Here is a 26637-nt window from a genome sequence, read left to right on the forward strand (position 1 = left end):
TTATTAAATGTTCATAAAATTAAGACGAAGGTAGATAATATATATCTTTTGAATAAAATACATGTATCATAAATTTTGTTTCATGATCATTACGTCTATGTCGCAAACGTCTGCATAGCAGGCAGCGAGCCTAGACAAGTTAGATATCGATTGACGAGTTCGTTTGTTGAAAACACAAATAAGTATATTCACGTAAACAAAGAATGACGGAAAAAGACGATACAAATTGCTTCGACTCAATCGAATGCATTCTTCTGAGCCCGCTGAACTTCCGATGACAGACGAGATGTCAGCGTGAGACGAACATGTTTAGTGGGACCTTTGATAATTCGTCTATATGTAAATCATGATGCTTTTTAAATTTCGTCAAATTTTATTTAAACGAAGTGCGAAATATAATTCTAGACAAAATTCGTCATTAGTATTAATGAACTTTTTATTATGTATAAAGCAAAAGTAGGAAAGCATAAAGGAGCCGCCTACAAAAAAAGATTCTTAAAAAGAAATTAATTCATAATGAAAAATACATTAATTGTCAAATTAAATACTATTGGTTCGGAAAAGACAGTACCCTGACCGGGTACCTGTCTCCAAAAACTCAGTGGGTTTTTTTATTCGTCAAAATTATTATTTACCTATATTCAATATATAAAGAGGCCAGGAGGCGATCGTTTCGTTCCCAAGGCGCGCTTTCAATCAAAAACTCACTAATTTTACAATAGGTTATTAAACCTATCTTACTCAAGAATTCCTTAACATTTTTTTTAATTTGGCTACAAAAGCATTTCGAAAGCTTTTTTGGGATACTGTTGAAGTTGCAACAGTCAATATCTTGATTTCCATAAATTTATATCATAATTATTCTTTAGCTCCAGTTCAGTTAAAGATTTCACGAACAGCCCTTTTCTGTAGCTCAAATAGACAAGTAAGACATTATACTGTGAAAGTAACTGAAATATACTAAACGAGCAGTATCACCAGTGAAATACGTATAAATATTGAATAAAGGAATTTGAGTTTGCTTTTCAAGTTTGCCTCATAGCAAATTTCATCAATCCTGGTTCAGCGGATTGACCGTGAAAGAGCTGTTGCTCTGACAGACGAATGAAAATGTAACTTTTTTATTTATAATATTCGTATCGAGTTAGAATTTTTATTTACAGTGCAAAATTATAATTACTTATATTTTCATAACAATTTGCGATCTTCTTGACGTATAGGATGCGTATTTCGTCCATATACATATGTGGGTGTATATTCCGATCAATGTTCTGTCGCTCCGGTCATCCGGACCGTTGAGTTAGGAAAAACAGTTTGTTATAAGTAGATCACTGTGAAATAATATATTCTTCACAACTTTTTAATACAATATCCTCAAGATACGAAAATGATTCTATTTGAGTAACTTATAAACTTTACATTGCTTTAATATACCTTTTTCAAGGTTATTAAAATAATGTTCTTGAGTTGCGCGTTCCACCGTCTTTATCGTTTTTTCTTATGCATCGTTGCGCCTTTGAGATAGTTAAATCTCGACTCTCTAGTACACTCAATTTAGCATCTGACGAATCATCCCCCATCTTATTTAAACGAAGCCAAACGAGCTCAAAAACGAGAATATTTTGAAATTGAAATAAGCACGCGCCGTAGCGGTGTACTAATAATTTTAATTGGTCAAAAGGAAACAATAAAATATATACTTTAGAAGCCACGATATGTAACGATTTTTCAAAGAAAAAATCATTTGTTCAGTTTTCTAGATATTATTGGTACTGACTATTTATATAATTACTCTTGGGCTTAATTGTTATTTCAGCCTTATATCCTTGAGCTTTGCAGGAAAATATTAATACTTAATGATTAATTATTAGCGATATCATACTAATATCATAATAAATATAGTAAATTTTAAAACTAAATTCCAATGATTAGACTTTTATACCATAATTCTAAAGTTCCACTGCTGTGGAAGGTATTGTTAGTATATGAGTTCAAAACTTTGTGACAGCTTATTATGTCAACGTAGTCAATAATTGTAGGGGCGAGTTCTTCTCAAGGAAACGATATAAATAAAACTTCGCCGCGCTGCAGATCTTAGCTCCATATAAAATGGAGTTTGTTTCCTATAGGCCAGATGAATTGCTTCGGTTCCACCCGACGGTAGAAAGTAAATCGCATCTAATAGTTACTCCCCATCTTAGAAAGATAAAGGTGGTTTCACAATGCTCGCTCATGTTTAAACTGCCAGTTGCAACAATTATTTGTTGTATACCTATACTTATTAACAAATTTTACTTTTAATATCAATTTTCTATTTTAATAAATATACGTAGGTGATTGAAATTCAGTTGTACATGTGAGTAAAGCGTAATTTCATTACAGGCGGGAACGGAGATGACGTGGGTGGTAGCTGATCACACTGCTGGAGGATCCGGCGAGGTGACCGTGACGAAAGGGCAGCAGGTTGAGGTCTTAGAGGCCTGGGCCGTGCGTGCCGACTGGTGGTTGGTGCGCGTGCCCGGTGAGCCTCCCCAGGAGGGAGCCGTACCCGTCGCTGTTCTCAAGCCCCAGCCACATCAGAAAACTTCTCCCTCCCGTCGACCACTCAGTCAACCATCCGACGAACCCATAGGTAAGTGTAGATAACTCGCATTTTAAATTAAACCTTTATTCCAACAAGGTATCTAATCCAATTACGTTTTGTAATCGTATATTCGCTTTGTGCGTAAAGCATTATGCATTAAGTATGTTGTGTTTCATCCCCAACTGTAGATAGGTACCAATTTATAACTATAGTTCACAAAACTTGAGTCTACTGCTCATTCAAAGTAACGGGCATCGTTCGCTGTCACTTAGAGCAAACCAAAACGTTCGATGACAATAACTAACATAACGATCTAACAACTGATATATTATAACTACAAGATGCAGACCACACTCTGAAATAAGGATTTTTAGTTAATGTAAATTATTCTCATTTATTGATACTACATACATATATAAATATGTGATGTGTCGTGTCATTTGTTTTTTACTGTGTAATTTAACACCATAAAAATTCGTTTATATCGTTTGATTCAGGCTCACGTTATGTTTCATGATGTAAGACGATTAACTTTCGTCGTTGAAATTCTATGCTGCAAAAGATACGAGTGCCGGCCAAACACCCATGCCATGCATACCCAAGCAAACTGAGTAGAATGACTTCAACATTTGTTGCATTTTTTTAAAATTCGTTTATTTATTTTAAAATAACAGTTGCAGATAGCCTGTGTTGGTTTTAGAGCTACTATTCATGTAGTAGAGTATATACATAGTAAACCAAGATAATTATAAGTAGCCGTTCTAAAATTACGATGCGCCTGATGCGTTTAAAAAACGAAAATTATTTTTCATTTAACATTTATTGAATTCGATATTCAAATAAAAAAAAAATTGAAAACCGTCATATAATTAATTTATAACATAATTATTTATTCGTCATTATACACAGCTCGGGATTGCAGTTTTAATCGTTATGTGTTAGTAAAATTTATAATTGACACAAAACCTCTGTTACTGACTGATATATGATGTGATCTCCTATATCAGTTATTAATAATAAAGCAAATAGAGAATGCAGCCAGAATTGTTCTGGTAAGTAATATAATTTAATACAGTTATCGTAATGGTTAAATGGTAGCAATCTCCAGTTATTAAGTTTCCGTTAAAAATAAATGGACGTAGTTTACCAGAGTAAGCGAAACGATTGCCAATAATCATTCGTAGAGTCGAGAGGCGAGCTTGTTACCGAGAGACCGCGGGAGCGACGCCAAGTGCCACTCGTCAGCGTGCACTCCACATAACATTACTTAGCTTGGCACACATCCTCCTACCTCCCTTTACGTATGATCGAGTTAAATATATTTTTAATGCACTGCATACACATATATATCTTGAAACTAATACGAAATTAATCGTTTTTCTTCATGATAATATGTGTATAAACGAAAACATATTTATTTTTATACTCTGTACTACCATAATATGATCAAATATGCACGAGTGAAAATGTTTATGATGTCTAGTAAATTCAGGAAAAATACGAAAGTGAATTTAAGTTGTGGTTTTTTTTTCATTAGATTCACGAAACTCTCAAAAATGTATACTTTTACATTTGTTTGGAATGTACTTTTGTCATCGGCCGCGACGCGCGTTTGGCGTTACGGTCATGTTAATGCGTAGAACGTGCGTGCATTTACGCTGTCTCCGCCATTCAGTGATTAGCGTCGCAACCATCTCGCCAGTTTTCGAGCTAGATGCTGCTTAAATTCCTTTGAGATTGTTGAAGCGCATCAGCGAAAGCGGTGAATGTTTCAATGGGCGTGCTAATGTGCTTCGGCCAGTCGGGCGGGCGGTGGTAGCGCGCACGCCCGCCCGTTGAACACGCTCCACACGATAACCGTCTAATTTTTCATTAACACGTCCTGCCTACATTAGATACATTGAAAACTAGACCCACACAATTTATGAACTTTACTTAAACGAATAAGAAATTCAATACATATTGCCCATACCGTAATGTCCATATTTTTTGAGAATATTGCTATAAATTTTCAAAAAATATCAACATTTTTTGTATATTGTCAATGGTCGAAGATGGCTTCAAATAGTGGACCGGGTAGCAGTAATAATGACAGTGATTCCAGGGAAATTGACGAACTCTACTCGATTCCCATACCTTCAGGTGAAACTCCTTCAGGTCTCATGTTATCTAGTGCGCCGGTTTTCCTAAATTACACCAGTACAAGATCTGTATCTCTACGATCGGCTTACAATAAAATGTCAAGGATTCTGTCACATACTGTTGGTAACAACAACGCTACGTCGGGTATGTATAATTATTATATTTGAATTTAAATTGCCCCTAATTATTCCTATAAAATATATAAATTATAAATATATAAATTCCTCCAAATAAAATAACCTTTAATAAGATAATATTATGATAACTTGACAATTTCTATAGGAATTATTATGTGACAAATCAAATAAGAAAATGTACGAAATAAACTACTTAAGAAAATCCTCGTCAACGTTCATTACTCGAGTATTGTCAATAATACATTCATTGAATAAATGTTCCTCGGGTTATTGAAATTTACTCTCGATAATATTTATGGACAGAATTTTAAAAAATCTTATTAGAAACCTATCGCGGGAAAATTATATAATATTAATATAATTGATATCGTAATTAAAAATTCACAACGCTATTGGAGTACTGATGTGTATGCTGCCAAAAATCATTAAAATTTAATAGATATGGTAATATCTGGAACCATTACCTAAAGTAAAACTATCATTATATAAATATTTTATAGAATAATTATTATTCAAGTTTATGACATATTTGGTATAGTAGTGTACATTCGATTTGCGTGTAGCGTGCGTGCGCGGTTGTATTACTTTTCACTATATCACTTTTCATAAGTCAACTTTACATTTCACGACAAGGTGACCTGATTACGATACAAAACAGACATATTATTTTCAACATCGATACTTGTCATCCATTCTAGTTTTTTATTATAATCGTTAAATAATCCCGTTTCGCCGACGTTGTATATCGGATATATGAAGGCTCGCTATGTCTCGGTATGGCGGTTCGTCACGGGCGGAAGCGTCGAAATCACGTCGTCGTCGTCACGTTACCTTAATCTCCCCGAAATGTGTCGAGCATTCCTTAATAAATAACGTAAGTGTCAATCACATTAGTCTAATAATATCAGTACGTGACCCCTGAGAACAATAGTACACCTTTTTTTTTTATTTGTCAACAGTTTAATTAATCTTTAACATAAACGTTCTCAGTAGATGTTCATAGAAGTGGAGCGCATTTCTACTACACGCGATACGGGTTTATAATAATATTATGAATATTTACGGTTAATTAGCCGTAATATTTATTTGTTAATAAGGCAACCACTTATAATAAATTTGATTCGCGATCGATTCGATTGCATGTCGAGACCGGCCAATGGGACGTGTGTACGTCCGTTACCATATTTGAAATTGAATAGCAACTCGCACGGGTCTTGCACAATAATGTCCGAACCGAGGAGTCGAGTCTTGCGCGACTTCGTTTCATTTCGGCACGCGTAACTAATTTTGATGGTGAAGTTACTGTTGATGGATAAACGCCATGGTAAGTGTTTACATTCATTACATAAAAAACTATTTTCGGCATTGAAAATTATGATTAGTACCTCGTTATACGGCTCGTATGAGATTAAGGCTCATTTGAGATATTAATATTCAAGCGACTTGTATCGTGAATGCGGAAATCCAACTCTAATTCCTATACAATGATCGTAATTGTGAAACGAAATGTTATTATTGTGTTATTGTTAACGTCAATTTTATCACATTAATTGTGGAATCATAAGGAAATATTAACGTATATATATATTAAACGAAACTGATATAACTCGAATTAGATGTTTTTCCTCGTGTTTTACGTTTAAACCAAGGATTAATTATTATAAAATGACAACAGCAAAACGTTATAATAACAAGTATGTCGCTCCAATGTTTGTATAATTTGCCGTACGCACTACTATAATATGAGCCGACCTGATTCAAATTGTATATTTAAATAGTTTCATTCACAAAATTTTCCCCTCTCCCGGCAGCTGGGTGTGATTAGATCGCGGAGTGGCTGCGACTCGAACAGTTTCGTATAAATAAATAGTTTTTCTTACAGCACTTCGAGTTCAATGTATGAAGTTGTCTTGTTTATATAGTTGTTCATATGTTGAAGATATTCGATTGCTTTGTATACATTTTATGTCGACATATTATTACGGTGGCAAGTTTTTACCACTATTTTACCATAATATGTTTTTCTACAATTGTTTTTAATCTATCTATCTAGTAAAGTGTTTAAAAAGTCGTTTTTTTTAATTCAGACTTTTAAATTACAATCTTACGGTCTCAAATACCGCAAAGTTTATACCTACCCAAAGATTGACGAAAATAGTGAATTGACACTGTTTAAAAATCCCAAAGTAAATAAATAAGTAATACGAAATAATAAGGATTTCGTTTTTTGAGGTCATAGGGTCGCAGTAACTTATGAAAGTTGGGCATAAGCTTCGCATCTGTCGAGTAAATTTATTATTTATTAAATAAACTTTGAAAGTGGTGGTCGACTCTCAAAAATTAATAATTGACTTGAAAATTTTAAAGATAAATAATTTTAAAGCAAAATAAATAAGACTTGCATGTGCTTTTAAATTACCACTAGGTTTACAACGTGTAACCTCAATAAGTAAATCTTCGCCCTTATCCCATTTTCGAGTTCGCTGCGGTATCTGCTAATATTATTGCATAAAAAAATGATTAGTCGTCCCCAGCCAGCTGCACCTCAGGTGTCACCGTTAAGCAAAACGGTGACACCTCAGAACAATCCAGTGAGGACACATAACTGTTGTTGCCTTTGAATATATGAAATCAATGAATCTAATATTCCTTAATCACGACACGCACTTTTTGGCTGGGTCGCTAATTATTTTTCGTACTTATATTAACTACGACCCGATACAAAGAGCCATACGATACGACGACTGTTGTAAAGTCGAATCTTTCGCCAGTTCGGCGTCACGACCGTTTGTCGCTACTAGCTCCGTTAGATTTATTTTTGCTTAATATATTTTAATCCAATAATAAGTGTGTCACAATCTCTTTATGAGAGACAACATTCGTTTTATCTTTCGAAATTCTACTGTTTATATTAAGAATGACTAGTAATAAAACAGTTGCTTTTGAAATGGTCACCTATTTTTATTTTCTTCATTCTTCTTGATTAAAATCAATTCTAAACGGAATCTGAACTATTTGCTCGATCAGTTTCACAGTGACCTCTTGTTCTAGAAAGTTCAAATTTGTTACGCTACACAACAATGATAAATAGAATAATCATTTTACGTTTAATAAAAACGGGTTGTATCAATGAGTAAAAAAATACCCAATGAATTCTTGTGCACATGTCAATTTTACTTGTAAGAAGTATAGTAAAAGACAGATATAAATTAGCGCATATTATTTTATCATACTTTGTTGAAAGCATATAAATGTTCAATAAAAAAAGTCAATAAAAAAATAAAAAGGTATTTCATGAGACTACTCTGTCACCAAAATTAGAGCGTAATTAGTCGTTAATTTGTTTTAGACCTAGACAGTGTTTCTGCGACACACCTAAAAATTTTAGATAGCTGGATATGTGATGTTGCCTATTTTATTTCCACTAAAAACAAAAGCTTTTTATATAGATCAGACTAGCAGTTTTACGTGAATCCACAATAAATAAACAAACGACCTAGTATAGTATAAATCTTTTCATTTTATGATACCAGGATGTGATATACATTTATAAAAAATAGTGGGCAAAGGCTCTGTACTATAAAGCGGGCAGGCGGATAGAACACAGATAATAGATTCGTTTGACACATACAAATATTTCTTATGATGTTTACCTTTATTGTCTGTTTTACAAACACAGTTCATCAAAAACAAAACTACCGGATTGCCCGGATTCTTTGTGCGGTCATCTCGATTCGTATTTATAAATATTATTACAAAATGTACTTATAGATAATATTTATTTTTTTCTTGCTAAGCATTATCTGTTAACTACTTTGTGCTAATGATTGCAAACATCATATTCTAAATATAGTAATTAGTAAATGTCTTACATTTACTAATCATTACTCGGTACAAAACATTAGTATAAAGTAAACAATATTTGGAAGGTTTGTTGTGAACTAGGCTTATTTATATTAACATAATGCAGCAGCTGTTTTTGCGATGTTTTATGCAAGAAGTACTTTTGCTAGATCACACGCGGAGGACGTATTGTCTTCTTAAAAGATAAGGTCAGGGCTTTATCCCAGGCGTGATTTTCATGACGCAAGCGTTCCGGAATTCAACCTTAACATTGCTTCTGATGAGCGTACTATAGACGTCGATTTAAATATAACTTCGCATCTGTGCGAGTGCGGCCGAAATACGGTACCATGGACCAACGCTTAGCCTTCTTTCGACTATCGTAACTACCACACTGACTCATAAGACGTAGTACTTTAAATGTAATACAAGCTCACGAATATGCATTAAACTCACACAACCCAATTAATAGGACCCGAGCTTACCATCATAGAGATAAGCTTAAAAGCTTATCAACGCTTACGTTGAAAGATAATTGAAATACCGGTGTTTATATACGCAATATATATCTTTTATCAAAAACTATACACTATGCAATGAATGTTAACTCTTCGTGTGACTGACTATATTGTGATTATCGATTTTTTTCCTACGAACGATTCACTCATCCGTTTACACGTGATAAAGAGACAACTTATAATAATAAAATCATTTAAAATCTTGTGCTATGCTTGACTTTTGACAGCTGGTAGAACTGGTGATCCTTGGGCGATTCAGTGTAAGATCAGGTACAAGGGACGTAACCTCCTACAAGGATGGACAGTGTTATGTTGTTATACTTTTGTTATTCTAAAGAAAAACTAGCATCAGTTTGGTTTAGTTTACGGATCCATGGAAAAATACTACGTAGATTGTATTATTTTAGCAAAATTGTTTGAGCGTGTACTTGTTACAAAACATTCTTCGACAAAGATTAAGTTAGCGTTTGTGCTACCTTTATCTTTTACCTTCTTTAGAATAAAGAATGCTATTGTAAATTTATTTTCCTGTAGTATAGTCAGTACTACGCTGCCCTTTTAACTTTAGTCATTACACCATAAAGTTTATGATAGAAAGCTAAAATGCCGCTTGCTTTTGACGTGACTATTTGTGTATGTACGGTGTATGTACGGGAGTACTTAGATACACACGAGGGCTATGCTGTTGACTTTATGAAATCCGAGCCTTAATTAATTGAACAGAATATTGCTCGATATATACGCCCTAGCAATTTGAATATATCGAAACGCATTCAGCGGTTTCAGTTTAAAGCTTCAATTTTGCAGAAATTATTTTAAATTTGTTAACTTTGCTCGAACGGTACCGAATGAATATGAATTCGTTATTTTAGCCGACGGCAAAATAGAACAGTTATTCTCGATTTGGATGTTTTTCTGATTGTGAACCGATATTTGCCAGTTCTTTTGAAACCTTTTTTAAATATTAAGGAATTTAAACATCCATTTCCCAAATATGGAAGTGTCTTCGTAGAATCGTTTAAAGAAAAAAAAGCTAAAATTTTAAATTTAATAATCATATTGCAAGATTTTTGAGGATTATATGAAATTATTATATTATATTATATTATATATATTATATGAAGGAAGTAAATACATTTTAGTCACAAAGCTTATTGCCGCTTGAAGTTAAATTCAATTAATTTCGTATCATGTGTTAATGCGGATCACCCTCGACTTGGCTTTAAATCGTGTTGCGTGCAGACAGCATAATACAGTTAAATGGTCTCTAGTCCCATAGGCGTTGCACTGTAGTCAGTATTATTACGATTCAAATGAACTAGTAAAGTAGCCTTCAATGCTGGGAAAAGAATTCCTCTCAATTTTGAAAAGTTTGGATTATACACCACCACGCGGATTCGATTTAGATACACGTGCCAGGTTTTCATCCGTTACGTGCATTGAATGTATTATAAACACAAGCACATGATTTCATTGCTGCTTGCCCCGGGTTACAACTAACCGGAGACTGCACCAATATCGAAGCCGATATTCTGCGTCACGTTTAAGTAAATCAACCGATGTATTTTATTTATCATAAAATGTGAATGGTTTGACCAACCAGTAATATCTTTTTGTAATGATTATGACAATCAGTCAAGATATTGGACTTTATCAAATGATGATTGCTTATCTTAATATTTTGGTCCGGGAGGTAGCGTTTCATTTTGGGCAGTGATTTTACTTCGACTGTTTGCCTTCTTTTTCTATTTATCTCGAAATATTTTTATTAACTTAAAAATTTACAACATTAAATGCTTAAATATATATATATACAAATATGAACTAAAACTAGTTACTGTATAAATCTCGAAATACTCATAACTGAATCAAGTTGGCGCACCCGCGGTGAGTGTGGAATTGGGAGGTTGCAGAAGCGGTAAAAAGAATTAAAAATTAAGTATAGTATCTAAGCTAGCTCAAACTTTTTCCATGAATAGTTGACATTATACTGAGCTGAAAAAAATCGTCAGCTGCATCGTAGAGGGGGGAGGGGGTTTATGTATCAGCTGGTCGCATGAATTTGTAAAAAAAAAACGTAAAATTACGTTTTAATACGCCGAATGAAATTTAACTACATGACCCATGATGTTCAATAATTTTGGGTATGAAAACAATAATCAGCTAATTGTCTAGCGGTGGAAAGACCATCAACTGATCCAGTCAAGATTTAAAATTTTGAACTACCCTTTATGGAAAAAGTTTCAGCTAGCGTACTATTTATATACTTGATTTTTTATATTTTTTTTACCTCTTTCGCAGCCTCCTACACCCGCACCCACCGCCGCTTGAGCAGCTGACGGTCGGTTCAGTTATTAGTCATATAAGATCAGCTATCGACGTTAAAATCAGCCAGCTTACTATGACTTTTGTATTTGCAACGCTACCTCCCGGACCATTTCTTTACAGTTTTGGCGATCAATGTTAAGTTGGAAAGTAAATCAAATATTTGCCAGTATTTTTCGAATTGTTAAGTCTCGCAATATAATAGTTTAAATGAGTCTAACTTTGTGTGAACTCTTGATAACAGTTTGAAAGTTCCATTTGAAAATTCTCGTAATACGTTTTAACTTTTTAAATTAATTATTATAGTAAACTACGCTTCCATGTTTCCTCGGCGACTTTAAATATACACAAACATATATGTATATTGCTAAGTCTCAAAACTCCCAAAATTATTAACTAATATTTTTAGACTAGGACAAACAATATTTTTATGAAGTTAACGGTTGAAGAAATTTTAAACTCGCCTTAAAATTAAAAAAAGCGCAAAACGGATATAGGGCCTGCTAATGTAGCTTTACATTACGGAGTATATAAAATAAGATCAGATAGAATCTTTTTATAAATACGTATTTTTAATATTTAGAAAACAAGTATTGAAATTTAATAACATACACATTTCTCTGTAAGAATATCTGTGCCGTTGCCTAAAGGCTTCACCGCACTGCGGCGGATCCAAAAAAGGGGTTAGTAAACTTGAAAAGCAGGTAAATAAGTCACTAAAATGTTAATAAATCACTATGTCACTTAAACCAGTAATTGTGATGACGAAACCTCCTCATTGAACTTTTCTCTATTTCTGTCAGATGTTCGTAATATCAAAAAATTTATAGTATATGTAAGAATTATTAAAAAAATATATTTAGTCACAGAAATGTTACTTCACTAGAAAATGTAAACGTATTTTTTTATTTATTGGACATATACTTAAATATTGACGCACAAACCAAACATTGATGTATATGTTACACACATAAATACTTACTTTCCTTATTTAAAGTAAAAAGTATTAGACAAAATCTTTTATTTAAATGCCGCTGGTAATGCCTCTTAAAACTGACTTCATCGTGAGGTGTATATATTTTTGCAACATATCCTTGACTAATTGTATGTTACGCGGTTGCTTGGGAGAACTCTATACGTCTTAAATCGATACTAAAGTTTTTATACTTATGTTTGGTATTACTAATCTTATAGATTTTATAAATTTCAGTGTATTCTACTAACATGTTATTTTTTGTTGACAGAAGCTTCGTCTTCGGAGCCCGGTGTAAGTGCTAATGCCGCAAGTCCTGGCAAACACAGGAAGGGAATTATTCCGTAAGTGCATATTTTACCATATCACATTTGATTTTGTTGCTGTTTGATTCGGTTTATATGATATAATGTATAAGAGGATGATTAGTTTAAGTAAACGATAAATTTACGTGAAAGTATTACGTAGAAAACATTACTCATCTAAAGTAAGGATTTCCGGTTAAAACAATAATGTTATCAGCCTTGCGTTTCGGTCTCGTTTCCCATTAGTCACATTTTATCTTGGTCTATGTTACTCTTCGGAGTCAGCGTCCCGAGATGAAGCGAGTACTCGGGACACAAATTGTTCGACATATTACGATTTATGCAATATAAATGCAGTTGTTTGTCAAACAACAAATACAAGCTATCTGATGTAAGAAATAATAGGAGACATTCCTTTGTTTTCTTTTCTCTCACACACGTGTTCTATTATTTGAAACTACAATGTGTGAAGTCGCCATCTATCTAATAGATAACAATAAAGCAGGTTTAACTGCCATGTAAATGAAAAATCATTTATTATATTACTGGATTACTCCAGTGACTTCTAAATGATAAACAAATGCTTCTATTATTAATGGTGTATCATGATATATGTCAAAAAGCTGTCTTTTCTCCTAAATTTTGACCAAAATGAAACAAAATGTAGAAGACTCGATTAATCCCTCGTTCATTACTGCCCTTACACCTCTAGGCGTATAAAGGCCTAATATCGTATACTTTATGTTCTCCCTCCTGACTACGGTGGCTTACTAAGGCTAGCGACAAGCTCCACAGTAGACTTTTGGGACAGATTTTTATGCTGACTGGCCTTTGAGTCCCGATATAAGCCCTCAGTTCCTTCCAATTCATCAATACTGTCAAAGCTTGTATGGCCAACGTTATACACACGACAAAAATAATAATATGGAAACTTTATACGTTGGCAATATAATTTTGGTATTAAATATTACAAGCGGTGGCGTATATTTCAAATGTCGTTGAAGTAATAGAGTTAGACAAGTATCGTTTTTGTTCCCAGCCGATGAGAATAGGAAGGGAGCACTCAAGAAACCTCTGTCTATTTATTGTTTCATCCTGTCGTTATCACCGTGTATCGGGTGCACAATAATATCTGCACACGGCTTTATCTTATAAAGCGTGAGAACGTGAACGTGAATAGGAGAAGTGAAAACACATAATACACGTTATATTGTATATATTTATGTGAATGTTTTCTCTTTTTATAAACATTCTAGCCAACGTGAATCGCGGATAAGCTTGTGAATCACCAAATCGTAACTGTAACGTATATTTAATTAATCGTATTCCAACACACTCTAAAAACTATCTTTGTAAGCGAAGTTGGCCATGGGGTATTGTTTGCAGTCAGGGGTATTGTTTTAATTACTGCAAAGCTGAGTATATTACAATTATTATTCATTTGTGATAGGATCTACTCTCAGCTCCTGTCGGTTACTGTGAACCCTTTAAAATATTAACTTCGTATTAATAGGCTAGCGTACCTGGATTAAACGGATTGTAGCAACGCTTTAACTAAGTAATTGGAAGTCTGATGGACGCTGGTAAAACTGAATATAGATTTTTTAATAATTCGAATTCCCACTTCGTATATATTCTATGCAACCTGTATTATATTTGAATCGCATTTGTTTAACTAACTTAGCAAAAAGTAAATATTTATTTTAGAGAATCTTGTAGTATTTGTAATATTGTGCTGCAGTAGTATTCCACAAAATAATTAGTTTAGAATCGATCTCGTACGTTGGTTTCGATTATTATTGTTTAATCTTATCGGTTTCAGTATCAGTATTTGCTAAGTAATGTAATTTAATAAAGCGTAGTGATAAGTATTAATGACGTGATTTATTGTAATAAGAACACGGTATCCGCTCTTCAGTGGATGCGTCATGGGAGTGGACGTTCGGTTGCATTATGAATTTGGCGATGGGCCCAGTGCGCGCGGCGCGGGCGGCGCGGCGGCGTGCACAGAGACGCGCGCGCTCGGCTCTGGCCCGCCTGCTCGTGCTCGCCGCTCGCTCCGTCGTTGTTAATGTTTTGCGACGCGCTTCCTGTCACCTACCGACCAATAGATTACAAAATTATCGCCGTAATCTTGCCGATATTACTCGTCCCTCTTCGTCCCCGACTTGTTCGTCTACTCTTTACGCTACGAATTTGTGATAACAATGTTTGCACCAATGGAGTGATACTATTTGTATGTCGGTTTTTAGTGAACTTAACGCAGTAGACTTGCGAACGTGATTGTCTGTGATGTGTGCTATGTTATATCAATATAAGGATGTGGAGTCAAATTGTTTTCTCCAAGTGAGTCCATTGGTACCATTTTATTTAAAAAAATTAAATTATGTCGTTGCATTCAACGCTTTAGTGTTTTGTTATAACCGATAAGTCACTGATCTAGCAACTGATCTTTCCCTGGGCCATTCCTGTTGTTTTCGTATTTTTTTTCGGAAGATATAATCAGGATTACTAAAATATGTATTTTTGAAGAACGCTATGGCCGTAATGGAAAAAAAATAGTAGATAGTTTATACCTTATCTCGACTTGAGGACTTGTGTAATATATGACGTCTGTATTCAGAAAAACAAGTCATTCTTTACGTTTTATATATTTTTCTTCTTGTTTGAACCGAGCCTTATTTTGTATTAGTTATAATACTTCATATAATTGAGAATTAATAAAAAACTGTAACGTGAAATTCTGCTTGACATGTTTACCAAGAGCTTCATCGCCGTTAAGTGTTGGTAATAGCGATTTCCACTCTACGAGAAAGCGTTATGAGATGTGTTCCATTTTTAAAATGGTAATTACGTTATATATGAGAATTATGGCATTTGCAAATCCACTTTTGTTAAAACATAACTACGACGTAAAACGGACTACCAACATATTATATATTGTTTGTAAAATTAGCGGTGGTAAAACCTTGTAATGTTGGCAACGTGTTTATACCCGTGCTTCGAAAAGCACGTGAAGACATTGGTCTCCTTTGAGAATGGTCACCCGTCTACATGGATATCATCATTCTTCAACCTACTTACGTATGGTGTGGAGTTTCTCTGGGGTAGTCTTGCTCTCCGATAGATGTGTTAACATATTTAATTCAATTAATGTAATATTAATAATTATAATTGATATTGAACTACGCAAGGGAATTGTCTTTTTATCTTATCGATTTACTTTATCTTTTGTTCACTTATCAATTGATATCGACTATATGCTAAATAAAATAAATATTTTTCTATATTTTATTAAATCCCTAACAATAAACATAAAGGGATTGTATAGCCAGACAGTATTTTTCTTCTTCTTTAGAATGTCAAATTAATAATGGTAAAAATAGTTAAAAGAAAAATTAAAAATGATTCCTGTTTTGTATCGTTTATGACTGTCTGTATAGGTTAATAAATAATATATAAAACTATTTTGTATGAGAATAAAATTTTTCAATTGAATTTCTTAAACGTTTATCGTTAAATGCCAATGCTTAAAAAATCCGGGAAATATTATTCAAATAGCGAATAGTGGAGGATGGAATTTTCATTACGATCTGTGGATACGATGAAGACATGTTCGTTGGTTTATTGCATGCGTGAGCTAATAGTACATAGTGTTTATGAATTATGAAATGCAACCCATACGTTTCATTTATGTAAATAATAGTAATTGCAGGTTAAGTTTTAATAAAACTACAAATGGAAAATAAGAAAACACCGTGAATTGGCCTAGTTTCCATTTCATAATAATTGAAATGACTTTAACACATTACGTAGGAGCTGATAACGTTGATCTCAAGGCCCGCAGTGCCTACCCAACGAATGGCACAAAAAGAGGCCACCTTTATTTATCTTTATTAAGAAGTAATATCTTCTTAGTTTCAAATTTTGAATTTTACGAGCTTGGATGCGTCGTGTTATTCAATTTCATACGAAAGTAAAGTAAATCTCGTAATTAATATACTCTAAAATTGGTGGCAAGAAACTCGGCTTTAACTTGTGTGGCTTAATATTATGAAGTGTGTACGCAAACTTAAAGTTTCTCTGAAGTTGGGAAGTCACCTCACCACAGTTTGTAAGACTCACGAAACAAGTACGTACCGGTGTGCATGCCTCAGACGAACTGCATGCCCTTGGATAATTACTACACACGTAACTTGTATATTAGTTACTTGTATTGTTTCTTGCTCGCTTGTAGAGTAAGAAGATACTTACTCCCTTACCGAGAAACGTTTCTAGCGGTTGTAGGTATATAATATGCTGTTACAGTCACGCAATACTTTGTCTTCCTCCGTTGAATGTCAAATTAGTGATGACAGAGAGAGAGAATGAGGTGTGTAATTTTACTTTTTTATATGTAAGGTCGTTATATAATATTTACCTGAAATAATATTATGGCTGCTATTTTCATATTATTTTATATGTAATTTATTAGTGACGTACCAAATAACTAACATAACAAAATATATCGTAATGTATTCATTTTTAGTAATTAATTGTAATCCCGAAGAATCGAGTAATTCAGCACAGCACAGGTTTCGGAAATAGTCAGTGTTACATTCTCGTACGAATACGTCGAATGTTTTCGCCCGTATCGAATTGGCATCCCTTTGAATAATAGGAATGAGGGAGTGAGTGTTTTCTCATGCACTTGAGTCTTTGTAATGGCCGCCGCAGATCTCGAAAGTAGAATATACTAATTGTGCTAAATGGTATTCATGGAGTAGTTTCAAATATTGTAGATTAGTGGTGCAGTTCTAGACGAAAATTGTAAATCACTAATGTAATATTAATATTATTTCTCCACAAAGTGGCTTTGTAATGAGATAAAGTGTTGAGAATCAATACGAGTGATGCGGTCAATGTATAAAATTACGTTCATGTATTTTGAGTAAATAAATCCAACTAGCTGCCCGCCACGTCGTTCCTCTGGCTCTAATAAATCTCCAATTATTTCTTATATAGAATGTAAAGCATATCTCTTAAACTATTCGAAATCAATAGATATATACATTCGCACGATGTAGTGTCTGTCTACCAGTTAGAGTTTAAGCGTTCGTGAAAAAGCGCTCGAGCATCGCAGTCTGTCAATTTGAAATCTATTGAATGTAAGAGCCCTATTCAATGAGATTACGGGTTTTTCCATGGCTCCGGCTATTAAATAAAAATCCTTCTTTATAATATTAGTTAAATACTCGATTTATGCTTCGAATATTTTAAGTTATAACTTATGAAATTGATATACAACATTTCGAGGGTGATATTTTCAAATTTATTAAGCTTATAATTAGATATTTCCATGTAAAGTTTACAATGTTGAACAGTATAAATTAGCTTCTATATGTGTGTAATTCCGTGGATACCTCCCTCCGTTTTGCCCAGCGAAGCGGGCGAGTAACAACTTTACAAAGTAGACTTGTTTTTTTACTTTATATTATATTTAGTGTTATTTGTTTAGAAAAATCAATAAAGTGGTTCATAGGAATATTTATATAGTTTGTATGCAGACTTGCTAAGCAACACTTTGTTTCAGAAGAAGGTGGATACCACGACCTAGCAAGTCGCAGGCTAAGGGCGAGAAGACACCAGGTGGCGCTAAATCTCCCGCCTCAGCCGAAAAGCCTTCCTTGAAGAAAGTGCCATCCGAAAAGAAACTCAAGGTATTGTGCTAGAAATTCAAATTTATCTATTCCAAAATGACAATATACCTATGGTCATAATCGAAAACCCGATGTAACACAGACAATAGGGCACTAAAGTCGAGTGTTTGTCGGTCACTGACTCTGCTGTATTATAAACTATCTAAGAGTAAATATTAGCAATTATGGGCGATAAAAACCATATTTTTTTACTATATGTTTGTGTAGATAAAACGATATCATACACCGCGTTCGCTAATGTATAAAACTATGTCAAACCTTGATATTGATGATTTTAACGTCATGTTATAAGTCTCATAAAATGTTTTTATTATGCCTAACTCAATACTTTTAAGCAAATTTGATCGTTTATCTATCATAAACAGGAGGTCAAGCACGTGCGTGCAATGACTATCGGGAGTATCAGGAACCTACGAATCAATCAATCAATCAATCGAAAGTATTATTCAATAAAACTTGTAGTTTTTTAAATTTCGATTATTTTGATCTAGTGCGTATTGTACAGTATTCAATGTTCATTTTTTCCTGTATCTGAGCTATTGAGACGCAGTCATTATGATTAATGTTGATATTTATATGTTTACTAAATTTCGTGTGTGTGTAGCTACCATACGCTGAAAATGCTCGCGTAGACGATGGCGAAGGCAGCGCAGCCGCGCTCGACGATGCGGAGGACGACGCACCCGACCTTGAACTGCCGCCGCCCATGAAACCGATACAGGTTAGTGTTACCACTCACTTGGGTTGAAAATAGATACTATTCTTTTCAAAACTGAACATAAAGAGTTTTACGTTCTAATCATTTATTATACATGAGATAAGATCTCGGTTACATTATCGCCCGCTGGAATAATAGGAGGTGACTAATTACTTGCTTTGTATGACAGCTTGTACTTAAACAACCCTATTTCAATAAATAAATAAATAATAGCAATTAGCTTATTGTAAAAAAACGTTATCACTAAAACATATCTTCAGGATATTTTACGATAAGTCTCCCTGCAGTGTTCAAGGCGAACTTTCTTTAGTGAGGTTAACAATGCTACCTTTGTTAAATGCTTAAACCTTCACACACATTACGAAATTGTTTCGATTACCGTTTCGAACTACATTTTTTGTTTTCGAGTATTCGTCACTAAGTATGTTTTAATTTGTGGAATAACAGACTTTCCAGCATAATACGTCATTGTACTCGGACCTCGGCATTCTAGGAATGTAATGAATTTATACTATTCAACGAACGACATGGCTTTCGGCTGTTGTAAGGCGATAAGCGTAATTATCCACATTCCTAAACTGCTTTGACGTTTATGAATTGTAGTATTTATTTTAAAACAGTTATTTTATATCAATATTTATACGATAAATTTATTTAATAATTATTTAAAAGTGAAGTAAGAACTCGCATCTCGCTAAAAGCCCTCTGAAATAATTCAAGAGGTTCTACACGTGTCAAGATGAAATGTCAAAGCATCGAGAACTAAATGTTGTATAGACACAAAACAAGCACATGAAAACTTAATACTGTCAGAATTTTAAAATCGGAATTCGCGATGACGATTAAGACGTATTTCTTCTCTGGTATGTAATGGATTTTGTAATGACACAAAATGTGAGCAATAATGGCTTCTAACATATGCTATTAGCGTATGAGACATATGTTCATTTGTCAGCTAGAGTTTACAGATGAATTAAACCTTCGGTTTAAAATTAGCGTGTGGTTTATTTTTTTATAGTATGCAAATATGACCTGAAGAAATATAGTGTCATCTTACACTTAGAGATAATGTACCAATATTTTTTAATCCTATAATAAATATATAGTTTTTAAATAAAGGTGGTTAATAATAATTAAAGGAAAATTTAAAATTATTCATAACTTTGATATGTAAAGTAATTCTTCCATAACCTTATACTATTTATAATTTGTTCCATATTTTACCCTTATTTGTAACGAAAAAAGTAATAACTAAATGAGTACACAGCTACACTAACGTAAGTGAAGAAAACGTGGTCGAAGAAAAGTCAGAAACGCGTTCGTGGTGTTGCATTCTAATTTATGGTGATTGTAACGTATGATTGTATGTTATGAAATGACCACGTATATAGTTGCTAGTAACATGAAAAATGGCTAACAGGAACTAATATAAATAGGTTGTCAGGACAATAATTACACGAGTTACAATTCGATTTGTTATTTTTAATGATCATAATACTATCGGTTTAGCATGACATACTTTCCCCCATACAAAATAATAGTCTTCTGTGAACTAACATCAGAAATAAGTGAGTCAATCTATCACCTCGATCGATCGTCCTAACCATAGAGAATTTGTAAAAAAATATATTTTGTATCCTAATTATATCCGTTTATACATATGTCAAGCTTGTAACTTTAAGATACATGTGATTAATTGGCAGTAAAAGGTAAGGAATGGCTCAAAAGATGTTGTATCCAGAATTTAAAATCTAAATACTACCACAACTTTAACACCTTGTCAAACGATAGAAACATTTTAATAATCTAGATTCTATCAGATCTACCGAAGATTTTTCAATGTTCAAGTTCCCTACTAAAGTGAGATTACATAGTTTTGAAAAAGTTTACAGTGATGTACGAATCAATATATAAGCTAACTATCACGGGATTTTGGGATTTGTTAGTATTTAATTGAGTAACATAATCAATCAAATTTAAAACTCTTTATACTCCGAAAATACCCAATATACAAAATATAATTTGTTGAATTTGTAGTATCAACAATTAAGCGAGAATCACTTTATTTTTATCACAAATGTTCCATTTTTACGAAAGTTGTGATGAAACTAAATATACGATTTAAACGAGCTTGCGCAATATGAATGAATGGCGTCCCTTAGCTATAAATTACTATGATTTCCTGGCGCCAAACGAGAAATCGCTCTATTCAATTACATCAAACATGAACGTCTTGTTAGGTCGAATAAAAGCGCCTCGATATACGCGAGTGTATACGTTCAGATTGCCGATACACATGCTTTCTCGGCCGAGTAGACAATCGACGCAGATGCGATCATACACCAATATATCTGTGCTCCAATTTGAGGCAACTATGTCGTATGAAAATTGGGTACTTCGACTTCAATAAACATCAATATATGATATTTTAGTCCTAGATTATAAAGACGATACGTAGTAATAAGTATATCTATTTATATCAACTCTGACGTGTCATGCGTTGAAGGTCTTTTTGCATGGTACGTTCCGCGTCGAAATCGAATCACTTAAATTCGTTTTTATTAAGCTAATCTCTTAACTGTGTTATTTCAACAGCAAATGTTTCGACTGATAGAATGATGTATTATGTGACAGGATCCGCAAGCGGTGTTGCAACAGGCGCCCATCCCCGCGACCGCCGCCGCCGCGCCCGCCGCCCGGGTCAGTATACACCCCACGCTATCTCTTCCTCTCTGCCACTTCATTCGTTCAAATAAAATTACTTGAAAGTATTCTACTCAAAACTATTTATGCTCTCTTTCTTAACTTGTAACTAACAAACGAGGGTGCGAGTAGGTGCTTGAGAACACCTGGGTTATATATTGGTAACATTTTCAGAACTCATTGGCAATGGACGCGCTGGATTCTAACGGTGGTCCCGCCGATATCGCCGAAATAGAACAAATAGTCAAGGAAAAAATGGTTCGATTCAAGTCAAAGCATGTAGTGTGCATGAATTCCCCGTTAATTGTGACTTTGTTCGAGAATAACTTATTATTCTGATATTTTATAGGGAAAACGTAGACGAAGTAGGCAGCTCACGGATTCGCTTATAAATGTCGATGAAAATATAAGAGTATTAAATTCACCAGTAGTTTAAAACTCCCTAACGAGTTTATGATGCAGTTTTAAGTTTCACCTCGGTTGCAGCAGTTTTAATTGGGATCGATAATCGTTGGATATTAATGGTGTGTTTAATCATGTGTACCCGCGCCCCGCGCCCCGCGCCCCGCGCCGCCTCACTTATTATATAGCCAACGATTTTGTGACCATCAATAATGACGCACTCACTTTTTGAATTAATATTACATCATAATTTTCGCATTACATTTTTCAAATAATTTTTCCTGTTAATTAATAAATACATTTAATGCGATCCAGAATTCGTTGATTTCTATGCAGGGTAAATTAAAATTCAATTATATTTAATTACCTATTTCATTTAATTGATGGAAAAAAGTAACTGCTTCGTTAAAACTAAGAAAAACCCAGCAGAAACTACAGTCCGAACCGGTTCGTAACATTTTTAGGAATCTTGTAAAATTATGATACAAAATTGCCTCGTAGAGCCTACTTTTTATATTACGAAATATATTTTGAGTTGAATTAGTTATAAAGTAAAATTAACGTTTTTGAGTTATTTAAACGCATTTATCTGAAGGATAATAATTCATTAGATATCCGAGTTTTGTATTTTTAAATTAGTTATATTGTAATAAAGGTCGTATTTGAAGCGTGCTTATGTGTTTCGGCGCGTTTGCGTTTGCGTTTGCGTAGATTTGTGTATGTACAGTACAGGCTTCATTTCAGGCATCTTTATTAAAACGCATGACTATTGCTTTGGTAGTTGTTTTCTTGTCCGCTTCGTATTTCTGTACGTTTAGAAATCCTGCTTTTGTGATTTAGGATGCAATAGAAATTTCTAAATAACATAACAAGGTGATGAAATATGTTTGAAAGCTTCTATTTGTATTTTTGGTTTTGCATTATAATATTTATATATAGTAAATTAATCATTTATTTGTTCGGGTTTTTGAAATGTCTTTTCAAGTGTAGCCCAGGTCTGTATGTTGGTGTATTCGTCGATTAAAGTAAATACATGTTGATATGTGAAAACGCAGGAGCAGCACGGCGGGGGCGGCACGGGCGGGGCGCGCGGCGCGGACGGGCCCGCGGGGGCGGAGGGGGAGGAGGCGGCCGGCGCCGACTGCGTCGAGGCCACGCTCAAGAAGCGCGAGTACGTGCTGCGCGAGCTGTACGACACCGAGAAGATATACGTCTCCGACCTGAGCCTCGTCTGCGACGGATACATGAAGCACATGATGGTATCGTATTCGTTAGACACCGCTATGACAAAGTATTGTAAAGTGTTGTGAGGGGTTTAGGGATTGTTTGGCGACACGATGCCCCGATGTTACCTTTTTATCTAGTTGTTAGTTAGGTATTATTATGCCTTAAAGAACAATCTTCATTTTTATGTCGTACATAATAAGATTTAATAAGCTTATGAATAAAATTAAAGTTTGGATTAATCCTTATAATCCCCTATTACGACTTATTCGAGCAACAACAACAACAGCCTGTAAATTCCCACTGCTGGGCTAAAAACCTCCTCTCCCTTTGAGGAGAAGGTTTGGAACATATTCCACCACGCTGTTCCAATGCGGTGAAGGAAAACATCGTGAGGAAACCTGCATGTGACAAGTTTCATAGAAATTATGCCACATGTGTATTCCACCAACCCGCATTCAAGCAAAGTAAATTAAAAAGAAAAGTAACATAAGTAAAATAATTAAAGCAAAACAACAAACAAATACATAATGTAAAACTATAAGAATGACGTCACTCTTCTAGGATCTGAACAGCGACCCCCCGATACCCGACGGTCTCCGCGACCGCCGCCTCCGAATGATCTTCGGAAACATACAGGCCATCTACGAGTGGCATCGCGAGTAAGTAATTTGGCAACATTTAACTATAATAAAATCAGAATCATATGCACCGAAATAACTTTAGTACTTTTTTTAAATCCCATATTTTAAACATACAATCTTAAGATCTTTCTTTATGTGTATAAACTAAAATAATATTATCCAAATCGGTGGAGAGCATCGGTGGTGCCCCTTACGCGCTACTACGGTTGGGCGATCGGCGATACAGTGCATGTATATGTATCGATAATAATCCAACATTTGTCGTCTCAAATCATTACTGTGCGGTATTGTTTCGAGTCCGATGTTAAGCTTGGTGTTTTGCTATCGAACTGGGACAGTGTGCTAGCGAACTTAGATCTAGTATTAATTGTTAATAAATTACATGGTAGCAGAATCATAAGAAAGGTATTCAATGTAGATAACAAGAGCGTCGTTTGTGTTCCGAAGAATTTAATTTAAAAAAAAGTATTGTATTATTTGCGTTTTGACTGTGGTTTATGTTAACTCTGCTTTGCATTCTTCGAACAAAAAAATCAATAAATTATGATAATCTGCCTAAACCACACAGATCGCTAAGCGAATATTTTATTGCATAATTTGCGAAAGTGTTTTTTTAAATATGTTTCACGCGAGTTGTTTATTGCACTTATTTATTTTTATAATAAACAATACGAGTGAAAATATGTCTGCTAGCGCCTTCGTGATGATCCAAACGGAACCATGTTAATGGTTTGTGTGAAACGTACGATAAGTGAACGATACTTGCAGTAAGTTCGTCCGCGAGCTGGAAGGCTGCATCGAGTCTCCCGAACTGCTGGGACCGCTGTTCCGCCGTTTCCTGGAAAAGAAGATGTTCCTCTACGAGGCCTACTGTCGCAATAAGCCCGTCTCGGAATACATCGTCTCCGAACATGAACACTACTTCCAAGATCTGCGCCACAAACTGGGACACAAGTTGCAGGTGTGTTATATATTCGCCAACTAAATTACAGGAGTATAGTACGACACAACTTAGATGTCGCATCGGCAAAATTCGTAAAACCGATCACATCCGAATTAAGTACGCTATCCCAAATTATCAATATTTATTTCCCATGCGAATATGATCTTTGCACTAACTTTTAACTAACTTTGTAATAACTTGTAATATCATGTGACCTAATATATTCGTCAATTTGACGCGTCGATTTACATGCACTTGCTTTCTCTTACGCGTGAATCTATAGCGACGAATAGCGTCGAATGGCGCGATATAGAGCTATTTCTATTGGTTGTGTAAATCGGCAGTAATCGGTTTTATTTTCATTCCATTGCATTTTCCGATGCTACATCTAATTTGTGTCGTACTACACATAATATTTCTCGGATTCAATTTTAACAAAAACATCTCATAATAAATTTAAACACTTAGTAGCATGGTTCTTGTAAAACTTTAAAACAAGTTTTAATTTAAAAGCATCAATAATGTCGACTTTATTGGTCTTTTAAAACTTTTCAAGACATCATAGTGATGGCCAACGCGACCACTGAATGACAGCTCAATGTTTTAATTTCAGCTCGGCGATCTTCTGATCAAGCCAATTCAGCGCATTCAGAAATATCACCTTCTGGTGAAGAAGATCCTGTCGTACTCTGAAATGGCCAACGCCGCCCCCAACGTGATCTCGTCGCTGCGCGACGCCGTGCAGTGCACCTCCATCATCCCCAAGAACGCCAACGACATGATGGACGTCGGCCGTCTGCAAGGGTTCGCGGTATGTCCACGATTTGTTTTTTTTTTTTTATATTTAAACTATCGTCGTATTATGTCGTATTATTACTGTGATAAACAATAGCATATAAGACCTGCATGTGCGAAAATACCTGCAAAATTGCGATTTTTTATTTTTTGTATATTGTGCCTTTACGCTGAATTGTATTTATGGCGATTTGATTATATCTTGCTGCAAAAGTTTTTATTGATTGATCTTACAAAACCGAATTACTAAGCGAATATGCTATGTGATTATCTGCAGTATTCAAAAATATTTATTTGTCGTAATCAGCATCGCTATTTTCTATTGGCTGTATTTCGATACTATATTCATTACCCGGTCGCTTTCTTCATACTGTTTGAATATAATATATTTATATAGCTTATAGAAATAACGAACAACGAAGACGAAACAAACGCAGTATGCGTGTTCTTATAATTACTGAAATTAATTCAGAGTAATGTTAATATAGAGCAATAAAATAATGCAGATTTGACTAAGACAATAATTACCAACGACTTGACAACATTACTCAGTTTTGCTGTTTCGGTTTGAAGGGTGGGTGAGTCAGTACAGTCCACATTCACCAGTGGCAAAACAACTGAGATAACAGTCTTGATGGCAATAGCAGTCGCTTATATTATCGGAACAGTGTCGTTGAGCGAA

At 34.5% G+C, this 26637-nt stretch overlaps 1 protein-coding gene across 4 annotated transcripts in view; it reads left to right on the plus strand.

The window, feature by feature from the left end:
- Positions 1-26637, plus strand: part of LOC124542954 (triple functional domain protein) — a 79156-nt gene that overhangs the window by 41345 nt on the left and 11174 nt on the right. For 3 of the 4 annotated variants that reach the window (XR_006967412.1, XM_047120909.1, XM_047120911.1), the window contains 10 exons: positions 2383-2632; positions 12794-12866; positions 18403-18526; positions 19131-19247; positions 21879-21944; positions 22122-22205; positions 23405-23608; positions 24138-24235; positions 24986-25178; positions 25774-25971. Coding sequence is in view for 3 of the 4 variants with exons in the window: in XM_047120909.1 (XP_046976865.1) it covers positions 2383-2632; positions 12794-12866; positions 18403-18526; positions 19131-19247; positions 21879-21944; positions 22122-22205; positions 23405-23608; positions 24138-24235; positions 24986-25178; positions 25774-25971 (1407 nt within the window). In the remaining variant the exon portion in view is untranslated. The remainder of the gene's footprint in view (positions 1-2382; positions 2633-12793; positions 12867-18402; positions 18527-19130; positions 19248-21878; positions 21945-22121; positions 22206-23404; positions 23609-24137; positions 24236-24985; positions 25179-25773; positions 25972-26637) is intronic. The other variant, XM_047120910.1, reaches the window with a different exon arrangement.

This window comes from Vanessa cardui, chromosome Z (genome assembly GCF_905220365.1).
Source record: "Vanessa cardui chromosome Z, ilVanCard2.1, whole genome shotgun sequence".
NCBI lineage: Eukaryota > Metazoa > Arthropoda > Insecta > Lepidoptera > Nymphalidae > Vanessa > Vanessa cardui.